The following is a 13435-nucleotide window of genomic DNA, read 5'->3' on the forward strand; positions in this document are numbered from 1 at the left end:
ACAGGTTTCGGTTCACAAAAATCTTGGTTTGCATTTGGGACTTGTAGCTACTGTTTGGATATAAGAAATATTTTAGGGAGAAAGGCCAGCCTATAACAATCACATCAAAATGTCTCCAGCCCTGTCACACAACAGGTTTAGAATTTAGCCGCTGTTTATCGAGGGCTATGCTGTGAGATCTATAAACAGCATTGATGGAAGGGACCAACTTGTCTGATTTTGTTTTAGGTGGTACTAATTAATGTGTGTCATGGCACTTGGCAAATTTTAACAGAACATAGAACATAGGACAGTACAGCACACAGGCCCTTCAGCCCTTGATGTTGTGCCAACCTTTTATCCTACTCTAAGATCAAACTAACCTACATACCCTTCATTTTGGCAGTTTTCTAAGATCTCTCAATTGCTCTCAATGGGCCCACCTGATTGATATCCCCACCTTCCTCCTCCTGTCTCTCTTTCCCTCTTCTGCTCATTATTCTGCCTTCTCTCACTTTGCTCCTTTCCTGTGGGGAGGTTTAGAAGACTGAGGGAAGATCAAATTGATGTGTTCAAGCTGTTAAAAGGTGTGGATAAAATAGACATGGAGTGGATGCTTCCTCTTGTGGGGCATTCGAGGAAGAGAGGGCACTGTCTTAGGATAAGGGGAAGCAAATTTAATACAGAGTTGAGGGGAAACTACTTCTCCCAAAGGGTTGTGAATCCGTGGAATTCGCTCCCCCAAGGTGTGGTGGATGCTCGGACAGTGAGTAAATTTAAGGAGGAGTTAGACAGATTTTTAATTGGTGATGGACTGAAGGGATATGGAGAGAAGGCAGGAACATGGGAGTGAGGAGCATATCAGCCATGATTGAATGGTGGATCCAACTCGATGGGCCGAATAGCCTAATTCTGCTCCGATATCTAATCAACTTATAAATTTTGGACTAGGTGACACTACTTTAATATAAGGGCATATTCCATTTAAGACGCAGATTATATCAAATTGATCCTCAATGAATATTGAGAGACTTCAGAAATCTCTCCGCTCAAGTGCACTGGAGAGGACCTGGGTCATTGAATATTTTCAAGGCACTGGTAGATAGATGCTTGACCAATAAAATTCGCCAATAATTACTGGGGGGAGGTGCAAATGTGACTTTGAGGCCAGAATAAGATCAGCCATGATCTCAGTGAATGGTAAAGCAGCTGAGAGGGGCCGAATGGCCTACTCTTGCTACTAATTCATACGTTTGCGTTTACTCTTCCCTACCACCTCTTCCTAACCCCTCCTCCTCTCATCCTTCCCCCTTCTCTCCCTCTCTCACACACACACATTTATTTCTAACCATTATCGAGGAGAGGAGCACTTGATGTACTTCTCATTGCCTTACCAAGTGTCACAGTCACTGAGTTACAGGAAAACATTGCACAACGGGCTGGAGATACTTACCAAATTCTGGCAACATTTCATTTGGATCTTTAACCAACCACCACCCCTCGCGAAACAAAAGTTCTCAGTTTCTCAATCCCGTTTTAATACCGTTGGCAAAGACTTTAATATTTGGAATTTTATGGCATTCATTTCTCACAACCCTCTCTGGGTATTGATTTCCACTGTATTGCAATGGTGTTCTTTGATTTCCAAACAATGTACTTTCAGGCACTACAGGGCTGAATAAAATCACATCATTCAACACAAGCTAAATATGATTTCACCGTGGGCGTGACCCTGACTCCTGGCCCCTGCTAGTTCGTGTGAAATATTTGAGGTTTGCTTCCAATCCGCGAGTTTTAAAGGAGTTAGATTCGGCCTCCCTCTCTCTCTCGGTGCTTCGCTTCTTGTGAAAGGAGTGAAGTTTTGAGCCATTCTGGGAGATGTGAAGCATTGCTCTCTCTCTCTCTCTGGCTGACAGCTCTGCTGCCCGAGTTCAGGGAAGTTTCGCCAGGAGGTGTTTGCTGAGTTTCAGCTGTATGTGAACGAACCAGGGATGGCTTCGTGTTGGCGCTGTCTATCCTGTCGCCGCTGTTTCTGCTGTCTCTCCGAGGACGAGAAAGTGGCGTTTGACATCAACAAAAAAATCAACAAGGCGTTAAAACAACAGAAACAGAGACGGAAGCGAGAACTCAAACTCCTGCTGCTGGGTAAGTGCAGAGAGAGACTTCGTGAAATTTACCCTCTGCCCAGACCCCAAGCGCTTCCTTTCACTTATTCATTAATAACGTTACTTCATGTTGTACACTGAGGTCTGAAACGTCCACTGAACTATCCCTTTTCGGGGCAAAGGGAAGAGTTTGCCAAGGATTTCGCTGAAAAAGTCGAAAGTAAGACAGAATCTCCCACCTTGCAGTTTAGGGTTTACGAATTTGAGTTCCTAATCGCCAGAACTTCGCACGTGGGTGGGGATCTCAGGCGCGAAAAGGCTGAAAGCTTTGCTGTTCCTGGGTGATCCCTGTGTATCCATGTCCAACATACAACCCTAAAGGGAACAGAAACGACAACATAAAACACAGTTATGTTTTGAAAGGTGTCACATGTACGAAACATGGGAGCAAATGACTGCAGATGCTGGAATTTGTACAGAAAACAGCAAACGCTGGAGATCACAGGCTGACTGGCCAGCTGTGATTTCCAGCATTTCTTTTGTGTTGTGAGAGTTAGCACGTGTTTTGCTGATTTTTCTCTCTCTCTGCTGCGTAAAGTAAACTGGAACATTGGTCTTGAATCAGCTCTGAATAAAGATGTTACACATGTTGTGGGGGCGGGGGGTGCAGAGAGAATTGCATTTCTGTGAACTTCACAAAATGCTTTAAAGGCGCTGAAATGCTCCTTGATGTGTAGTTACCGCAGGAGCCAACTCGCCCAGAGGAAGCTCCAACCAGCAGCCATTCCCTGATGGTGAGAGAAGCAACTTTTGGTTGTCAGTTGTGGGATGAATATTATTAAAAATCACACAACACTAGGTTATAGTCCAACAGGTTTATTTAGAAGCACGAGCTTTCGGAGCGCTGCTCCTTCATCAGGTGAGCAGTACTTAGTGGGCGGCATGGTGGCACAGTGGTAAGCACTGCTGCCTCACAGCGCCAGACACCTAGGTTCAATTCCCGCCTCAGGCGACTCTCTGTGTGGAGTTTGTACATTCTCCCCATGTCTGTGTGGGTTTCCTCCGGGTGCTCCAGTTTCCTCCCACAGTCCAAAGCTGTGCAGGCTAGGTGAATTGGCCATGCTAAATTGCCTGTAGTGTTAGGTGTAGGGGAATGGGTCTGGGTGGATTGTGCTTCGGCAGGTCGGTGTGGACTTGTTGGGCTGAAGGGCCTGTTTCCACACTGTAAGTAATCTACTCCGAAAGCTAGTGCTTCCAAATAAACCTATTGGACTATAACCTGGTGTTGTGTGATTTTTAAGTTTGTACTCCCCAGTCCAACACCGGCGTCTCCAAACCAAGAGATGAATATTGGCCTTGGACACCAGGGAGACTTCCTTAGGAACAGACCTTTCATGTATCTGAGCAGGGAAAAGGAGCTTGGTTTAATATCTCATCCAAAAGAAGGCACGCCACTCCATCAGTACTGTACTAGCAGTATCAGCCTGGATTACAGACTGATGACCCATGAGTAGATCTTGAATCCACAATCTATGACTCAGAGGAAATCAGGGCTCCTTCTGAGCCACTGATGACATGTCATCACACGCATGTTGATGTGAAAAACATTTTTGTCAATCCAAAGTGCCCCAAACTGCAGTCAAATAGCACCAGATCTCAGCAGAGGTTCTGTTGTCTTTAACATGTCTCTGGCCATGTGTGAAGCCACAATACAAAGTTACTTTGGATATCTGTGTATGGTTGATGCATTGCCTGGGAATATCTTTCAATGTTTGGATCAGATGGGATACGCCCACCCTCACCTTATGTCAAAAATTAGATCACTGGCAAAATGAACCAAAACAGACATTGCTAGTCAGCTTCAGGCCTGTTTACCTTCTATAGAAGGCTGCCCCACACAATTCACAAACCAATAGCTGGAACATAATTGCAACCAGAGTTTCTCTTCCCTTTACCCATGGAAGGACCCAGATTGGAACATCACAAACTCAGAAAGGAAGCAGCTCCTACAGCACTACCAGCTGCAGAGGCCGAGCCTCACCCAGTGCCAGAGTAGGGTGCCACACAGCTGGATAACTAGGGGTGTGCGGACGGGGACATTTTCAGTTATCACTTATTTTATAGGCTGAGAAAAGGACTCAAGTCCTCAATCCAGCAATAATAATTATTTCTTTTAATCTATTCAGATTTTAAATAAACCTTATTTCGCATTCATACATTTTGCCACAACATTCTGTTCACCTTTAAAACTTGCTGGAAAGTACCTGTAACTGCTGTAATGAACGTAAAGGTTTACTTTTAAAAAGACAGCGTGCTTGGCTTCTTTCCACCCCTTCACACAGCTTTTGACTCATTATAGGGTGTGGTTTTCAATGAGACCTCTTTCTGGTCAGTGAACCTTGGCAGGAATTCAGCTTCAGGGAGTCACAGAATTAAGCTAAATCCTGCTCTCACCCAATACTCACATACACATTTCCCAGCAGGGGAGTGAAGTGGGTCAGAGATAACAATGGGAAACAGACACCTGGACCCCTCCTGCTTGCCCTAGCATCAGCGGCTGAGGCAATTTGAGACAGTCTAGCTGCTGCTTTAATTAGGATTAGCTAACTGGACTCCAGACTTGGGTGAAAACCTGGCACCTTCCTGGCATTTTTAACCTAATAAGGGTTATGAACCCCTACAGGTTAATTGCCCAGTCACAGGAGTGAATTAATTGAGGTGAGAATATTGTGCCTCACTTTCTGATTTGAATGCGGATGATTGGGGTGTTCATATCAATACAGTTACAACAATATGGTTTACATGGCTTCAAGGCTCCTTTCTGTGCACCAAAATTGAACAAAGCACAGGGCCGCATTGCACCCAGGATGCACTGCTGAGCTGGAATAGACATAGTTTAACTATGGGGAGATAGTGAGGACTGTAGATGCTGGAGGTCAGAGTCGAGAGTGTGGTGCTGGAAAAGCACAGCAGGTCAGCCAGCATCCGAGGAGCAGGAGAATCAACGTTTCAGGCATAAGTCCTTCACCAGGAATGAGTGGCTCTTGAAGGGCTTATGCCCGAAACATCGATTCTCCTCCTCCTCGGATGCTGGCTGACCTGCTGTGCCTTTCCAGCACCACACTCTTGACCATAACTTAACTACAGCCTGGATAGAGTGGTTTTTCACATGTGACAGAGTCTGCGTCTTTTCGTTCCATTTTATTCTTGGGATAGGAGTGTTGCAGGCAATGCCAGCATTTAAAGCCCGTCCCTGATTGCTCTTGATCTTTGATGAGCTGCCTTTTTGAACAGCTGCGGTAAATGTAATGTTGGTCCAATATGACTCTTTTTTGGAACTCGTATTTGAACTCATGTCGGACTGGAAACATTAACTCCCTCTCTCTCTTTCTTGCTTTTCTCTCCACAGGCTTGCTGAGTTTCTCCAGTACTTTCCGTTTTTATAATGCAATGTTCTTGAATGTACTTCCTCTAAACAACATCTCAGCATCAAGCTCATCATCTAATTATATTCAGCAATGAGAGGTTGCTGTTCTGGTGCTGTAGATAATGATGAAACTCACGAAAATACAAGTTAGGGCTTGTTATTTCAGTATAATCACCCTTTAATAGCACGGTAAATCTTAATTGCCAAATATTCTTCCTGGCACTGAAAATTACCTTCTACAAACGTGGAGTTTCAAACCTGCAACATCTAATTATGGTTGGAGATTCAAATAATTGCAAATAATACTTGTTTTTAAAAACTCTGCTTTCTGTCTCTTTTATCTCTTTCAACTTTAATATAATTTTCTATGCATTTCTTTATTCCACGTTCCATCTCTGATTTGATAATGAATGCACTAATTTACCTGGCACCAACTGTTTCTCATGCTGTTTCTTAGCTCTTTAGTCTGATTATGTATGGAGATGTAGAAAATTTCACATAAGTCCCACAGGCCCGTGTTTAATGTTGGGATGACAGTAAGCTGCCATCCAAATCCCCATAGAAAATGTCTAAGTACAAGTCTAACAAGGAACTAGCACTGTTTGTTCATCTGTGATAATTCCAGACAACATCTCAGTTTTGTATCAGTGGTGCGTGTTACAACATGGCCAGGAAGAAATTAATTTGATGTTGCAGAATGCAGCTGCCTCCAAAGACTGTCTATGTTCATTTATAATTGAAAAGGCAAAGGAACGAAGTCAAGAAATCTGACTATTCTTCTGTACATTTGGAATTTGTAGCAGTCTGAACTTGCTCCAGCAGCCAACTTGGCTTTGTTTAGCAGAGTGTCTTCAGAGAAGGCTGTTCCTCAGCTGCAGTTGCTTCACACTTTCCAATACAATAATGATGCTCCTTTTAAACATCTCTGGCATATGCGAACTAACATGTCCAAAACATTTGGTGCTAATAAGCAAACGTACGTAACATCTACAGCACAGTTTTACATCAGACACCCCATTTGTTTCTCTGATCTCTATGGTAAAACAATGGGTAAATTGAATTTCTTCTTGAAATGTTTTTATAATGATGGTGGACTTGCAGCTGTGTTTCATAGTAAACTGTGCCTCAGCTAAGAGATGGTAATCTTACCTCTGAGCTAGGGAGTCATGAGTTATCACAGAACAATTGCATTTACATAGCACCCTTCAGATTAACAGGGCATCTCAATGCAGTGTCGTCACTGTGATGCAGGAATCACAGCAGTCAAAATGCACACAGCCAGCTTTCACAGTGTAATATTGATGAAAGTAATTGAAATGACAGTGTATCTAATACATTTTCACTTGCATATTATGACTGCAACTATCCCTGCTGTGCTATGCGAACATGTATAAGACACAGTAGCATTAAGAAAGTGACCTTTACTGAACTTGCTAGCTTGACTCTGTGAGAACATGTGAAAAAAGTGGAAAGTAAAGACCTACTTCCCTGTGTAAGCAAGTACTTAACAGGAAAGCAGTCTGAAGTAACTGTGTGCTGCAGTCCAACAGACTGGATGCAAAGAAAAATGATTTTGAGCAAGTAATTATAAATTCAGGTATGGGTCAGGGTCTTTATTGCATTCTAATAGTAACAGTGTCTACAAAACTCCAAAACTCTGGTCAAGACTGATTTTTAGGACAAAACTGAAACTCATAAGTCATCACTGGGTGAGAAGAGAACAATGCGTAACAGAAACAGCTCAGTGTTGTATATCATACAATTGGAATTTAAAGCTTCTTTGGGAGTTGCACAAATGGACAGTTAATGTCCAAAGGTTTGCAAGTGAAGGAAACCAGGATATAGATAATAAAATGAAGACTGTAATTACAAGGAACTAGGATGTGGGTAATAAAATAAGTTTATCATTGCTAGAAATGAATATCAAAGCGACTTGGTATGGTGGACATAATTGAAATATGTATGGGGTCATATGGGCAGCAGTTTGAAGAAATCGGAAGAGAAAAATCTTGCACAGTTTGTGCACAATCTTTTCTGAGTACAGAGGAAAAGACCCTATCGCTGACATGGTGCTCAAGGTAAGGATGAGGGTTACTTCTGGATATAAGGCACTGTCCTCTTTACCAGACACTGCAGTTGGGATAATGTGACCACATTTGGAAAATGATCTAGCCTGAGTGATTGATCATTGATCAATGGGAATTTAGTGAGATTACAGACAAGGATTTGCTAGGAGTCTCTTGGTACCATTTGCTATATTGATTTTACAGTAATGTTCATCCAGATTTTGATGCTATTTTGCCAGAATTCTATGTGACATAATTTATGTGTAAACTTTCATGTTTAATGTATTTTTATTTCAATTTGAAAGCCCACACAAAGTGAAGACATAAGATACTACCCCAAACTAGGAAAAGGTGAAGGGTTTGGTATAATAGAGACAGGAGACCTTGAAACTGGGGAAACAAACATAAACTGGGTGGCTGCCTTCCAGAACAGATACATTATATTCACAAAAAAGACCCTGAGCTTCCAGTTGCCTGCCACTTTAAGAGATCACCTTGTTCTCTGGCCAACATCTCTGTCACAAGCTTTCTGCGGTGCTCCAGTGAAGCTCAGTGTAAGCTGGAAGAACAGGAACTGTTTTTCCTCTTGGGAACTCTACAGCCTTCTGGACTCAATATTGAGTTCAGCAATTTTAGGGCTTGACGCACCTTGTCCCATGCCCCTACCCCCAACCTCCACACACCAAGCTTTGTTATCACGTGGTTTGCTATTACACACAAACCATTGTTGGCTACAAATCATCTCTATTACCAGTTATTCATTCTCCTAGGAAGACTGTTATTTGCTCCTTTATTTATGTATTGTTTACTCCTTACCCCCTCCATCCACCTCATCATCTGCATAAAAAAACAACTTTTTCCTAGTTACCATCAGTTCTGAAGAAGGGTCATTGGGCCTGAAACGTTAACTCTGATTTCTCTCCACAGTTGCTGCCAGACTTGCTGACATTTTCCAGCAATTTCTGTTTTAGTTTCTCATTTACAGCATCTGCAGTTCTTTTGGGGGTTTTTTTGTGCTAGATCTGGTATCGTGGAATGAGACAGGATTATTTAATTATCTCAAAATGAAATACTCCACCACCACCCACTAAATGACAGTGATCATAATATGATTGAATTTCATATTGACTGTAAGGGAAAGAAGCGCAGATCGAAAACTAGACTTTTAAACTTAAATAAGTACAATTATCACACAGTTGGGAAAAATTCCAGAATATGTGTCCTGCAATAGTTCAGTTGCCTGAATTTCCACTGGCTTTTTAACCACAGTAGGCAGCACTCCTACCAGTGAATCAGCTATGTCATTAACAAGAAAAATTGTATTCCTGGAGCTGACAGTTTGTCCAGTACTCCTATCACAAATTCTCCACTCTTCCCTGGACACTCTAACCTCACTTTACATAATTGAGCGCTTCTTGTCTCACCTTGAATTCCTGTTACTAGTACCTTTTCTGGCAATAGTCCTTCAGAAGTACATATCTCCTCATCTTTCAACGTCACAGATTGAGAGGACCCTGTACCACTTAATATTGTAACCTCTTTATCTGCTACTCCTGGCGTTTGCTAATAAACTCTACCTACCAGGAATATGGTTTAAGAAGATCTGGCACTTCCTTCTTAACCAACCTCCGACCAGGTTGTACATTCTGGTGCAGCTTTCTAGCCTCCATGTGCTTTCCATTACCATTCCAACAAAATTCGCTGGTTTATCCTATTTTCAGACATCTGGCTTCCCAGTGCTTCTCCTAGCCCACCAATACTGTGATTTCATGTAACTTACTTTATTGCAGTAAAAACACCGGAGTTTTTTAACTTCTCTGTCCCCTTCAAGGGTTTCATCTTTACCCTGTGGTAAGGTATCCTTATGATCTTCACCGAGATCTACCTTTCCCTTTCCAAGTGATGATTTCTCTTTTCCTCAATCTCGATGCCTCATGGAATGAAATTGATTCTAGAAGCCAAACTTAACTTTATTGGCCAACTCATAACCATCAGGCATTTCAGCTGCTAATCTTGCCGTTTTAACTCTCTGCTCTTCCACATGAATTCTCCCTACTTCACAAAGTGAATTTTTGAACTCCTGTCAAAGTGCCAATTTGTGAAGTTCAAACTCTCTCTTTCTCTCTTTTCTGCTGAAGCAATTCGTTCTTTTTCTCTTTTCTCTACTTTGAATCGTAATTCCTTGTCTCTCGCCTCTAACTCAAGCTGCTTCATTTTCAGTTGAACTATAACCATCTCTAAAGGTTCTGATGGTGTTTCCAGCAACTTTAAATGCTGAGCGACTGCCGTAATTATCTCTCCTTTCCTCATGGAAGGAGGCAGCTCCACCCCCAGCTTGTCTGCTAATTCCAGCAGCTTGGCCTTAATCACCTCCAGTATCCCTGATGAAGGGCTTTTGCCCGAAACGTTGATTTTACTGCTCCTTGGATGCTGCCTGAACTGCTGTGCTTTTCCAGCACCACGCTAATCTAGACCCTTAATCACCTTTTATAAAACTCTCAAGGTCACTTCTTCCACCCCTAGAAAACTCTTGGTGATTGAAAGAGCCATTGCTATCCCAAACACTGTTTAAACCAACCAAACCAACACCCATAACAAAAGGCACTAACACATACCACTCACTGCTTTCGAGTCTAACAACTCTAATCCCAATTTGGAACTAAAAAGAAAATCCCAGACAAGCTCCCAATTTGTTATGGACCAGGCCAGACCGCCTCAAAACATTTCAAGAAGGTAGCCCAGATCCTAACTTTGCAAGGTGTTTTAGGTAGGTGTAACGTGGGTATTCCAGGAGAGAATCAGTTGGTCAAACCACTTAGTTTTAAACAAAACAGAACTTATTTACAAGATTACTGAATGAAACACAAAGAACAGAAAACAGAATACCGAATAACGTATCCTAACCAATAATCCAACAAACGAGCCCAACTAATGATGCTGTTCCAAATACTTGCAACAATCCCCATAAACACCCCTTTGACACAAAAGGTAAAATCAAACACAGGGTCTTACAGGAGAGAAGTCAGAGAGTGAGAGATTACCAGCTTGGATCTGTTTCTTTGGGTCCAATAGCTATTCTTCACACCACTGCTAAAAAAAAACAAACCAGAGAAAAGTTGAGCTGGGAGAACTGGCCACACACCTTTCATTGTACAAGTGTTTTATTTTTAACTTCAAAGCCTCTGCCTGAGGCAGTATCTGTTAGCTATTATCAAATTTGCCCTAAAACACTACACCCCAGACTTTTCAGAGTCTGTGCCATTTATGACCTCTAAAAAAAATGCCTAGGACAGCGTAATCTTGTTAAAGGAGCAGCTTTGTTACAAGACTGAGCAGCTAACATGAACTAGGAAATTAGATTAAGGGTTGGCAATAATACAATAGCACTTATTTTGAGGAGATATTTCAGAATACACAGAAAAAAATACATCCCTGGCTTTTTAAGGAGGTTAAAGGAGCAGAAAGCAAAAATGCATCCTTTTACAAAGATGAGTGGCAAGTCAAAAACTGGACTTGATACACACAATAGCAGAGAGTAACTAAAAGATTAAAAAGAAAGGGGAAATTAGAGTACAACAGAAAACCAGCTAGAAATATAAAAAGAAGATAGTTTCTATGGTATTCCAAAAAGAAAAAGCATAACCAAAGTGAGCTTTGGTCTTTTAGAGTGAGGTTGGGGAATTAATAATGGAAAATGAGGGAATGGCAACTAAATATTCACATCCTTTCCTCACTTTTGTGGGACTCTCTGTTCTTTCCAGTCTGGCATTTAGAAATACCATTGTTCTGCTATTCTCACATTCCATTCACTTAATCTGAACAATCATGATCCTATCTCCCCCAGCAGTCTACACCCTGCTGGGAGAAAGTGAGGATTGCAGAGGCTGGAGTTCAGAGTATGGCACTGGAAAAGCACAGCAGGTAAGGCAGCATCTGAGGAGCCGGAGAATGGATGTTTTGGGCATAAGCCCTTCATCAGGAATGAGGCATGTGGGCCAGGGTGGCTGAGAGAATGGGAGGGGGTAGGGGTGGGGGGGCGGAAAGATAGCTGAGAATGCAATAGATAGATGAAGTTGGGAGGTCAGGTGATAGGTCGGAGAGGAGTGTGGAGCGGATAGATGGGAAAGACGATGGAGAGGTCAGCAGGGCAGTGCTGAGTTGGATGCTTGGGCTGGGATAAGGTGGGTGGAGGGGAAATGAGGAAACTGGTGAAATCCACATTGATCCCGTGTGATTGGAGGGTTCTAAGGCAGAAGATGAGGCGTTCTTACTCCATGTGTTGGGTGGTAAGGGTTTGGAAATGGAGGAGGCCCAGGAGCTGCATGTCCTTGGCAGATTGAAGTGGTCAGCCAAGAGGTGGTGGGGTTGGTTGGTGCAGGTGTCCCAGAGATACCCCCTTAGTCCAGGAACTCCCCACCTATATTCGGGACACCACCAACACTCTTCACCTCCTCCAAGACTTACGTTTTCCTGGCCCCCAATGCCTCATCTTCACTATGGATGTCCAATCCCTGTACACATCCATCCAGCACGATAAAGGCCTCCAAGCCCTCTTTTTCCTCTTCTCACGCCGTCCCAACCAGTACCCTTCCACTGACACCCTCATCCACCTGGCTGAACTGGTCCCCACCCTTAACAACTTCTCCTTCCAATCCTTTCACTTCCTCCAAACCAAAGAGGTAGCCATGGGCACCTGCGTGGGACCCAGCTATGCCTGCTTCTTTGTCGGGTACGTGGAAAATCTATCTTCCACAACTACAGCGGCACCATCTCCCACCTGTTCCACTGCTACATCGATGACTGTATTGGCGCAACCACGTGCTCCCACAAGGATGTTGAACAGTTTATCAACTTCACCAACACACTCCACCCCAACCTTAAATTCATCTGGACCATCTCAGAACCTCCCTCCCCTTCCTGGACTTCTGCATCTCCATCCCCAGCGACTGACTAACCACGAACATCTACTACAAGCCCACCGACACCCACAGCTACCTAGACTGTACCTGCTCCCACCCTACTTCTGTAAAACACCATCCGTTATTCCCAATTCCTCCGCCTCCGCCGCATCTGTTTCTAGGATGACCAATTTCATCTTTGAAAACTCCTTTTTCCAAGATTGTAATTTCCGCTCTCACGTGGTCAACAATGCCCTCCAGTGCATCTCCTCCACTTCCCACACCTCCACCCTTGAATCCCACCCTTCCCAACGCAACAAGGACAGAACCTCCTGGTCCTCACCTTCCATCCCATTAACCTCCCTATACATCACATGATCCTCTGTCACCTACAAATGGCCCCACCACCAGAGATATATTTCCCTCCCTACCCCTATCAGCATTCCTGAGACCTGCACCTAGGCCTTCTCCTCACCTCCTTCCAAGGCCTCAAAGGATCATTCCACATCCAACCTGAAATTTACCTGTACCTCTACCAATATCATCTTCTGTATCTGTTGCACCCAATGTGTTCACCTCTACATCAGGGAGACAGGCCTCCAACTTGTTGACCATTTCAGAGAACGTCTCTGGGACACCCACAGCAACCAACCCCACCACTCCGTGTCTGAACACTTCAACTCCCCCTTGCAATCTGCCAAGGACATGCAACTCATGGGCCTGCCCTATCGCCAAACCCTTACCATCCGATGCCTGGAGGAAGAACGTGTCATCTTCTGCCTTTGGACCCTGCAACCACATGGGATCAATGTGGATTTCACCAGTTTCCTCATTTTCCCTCCCCCACATTATCCCTGTCCCAAGCATCCAACTCAGCACCACCCTCCTGACCTGTCCGTTGTCTTTCCCACCTATCCACTCCACCTTCCTCTCCGACCTATCACCTTCTCCCTCACCTTC

The 13435-nt window shown here is 43.6% G+C and overlaps 1 protein-coding gene across 2 annotated transcripts in view; it reads left to right on the forward strand.

The window, feature by feature from the left end:
* The first annotated feature begins 1898 nt into the window (after positions 1-1898).
* Positions 1899-13435, forward strand: part of LOC122565385 (guanine nucleotide-binding protein subunit alpha-11-like) — an 81111-nt gene continuing 69574 nt past the window's right edge. The window contains exon 1 of one of the 2 annotated variants that reach the window (XM_043721313.1): positions 1899-2124. In XM_043721313.1, the coding sequence (XP_043577248.1) occupies positions 1971-2124 (154 nt within the window). In that variant the 5' untranslated portion in view covers positions 1899-1970. Of the gene's footprint in view, positions 2125-7512; positions 7590-13435 lie in introns of those variants that run through there. The other variant, XM_043721314.1, reaches the window with a different exon arrangement.

Source organism: Chiloscyllium plagiosum, chromosome 31 (genome assembly GCF_004010195.1).
Source record: "Chiloscyllium plagiosum isolate BGI_BamShark_2017 chromosome 31, ASM401019v2, whole genome shotgun sequence".
In the NCBI taxonomy this organism is placed as follows: Eukaryota; Metazoa; Chordata; class Chondrichthyes; order Orectolobiformes; family Hemiscylliidae; genus Chiloscyllium; species Chiloscyllium plagiosum.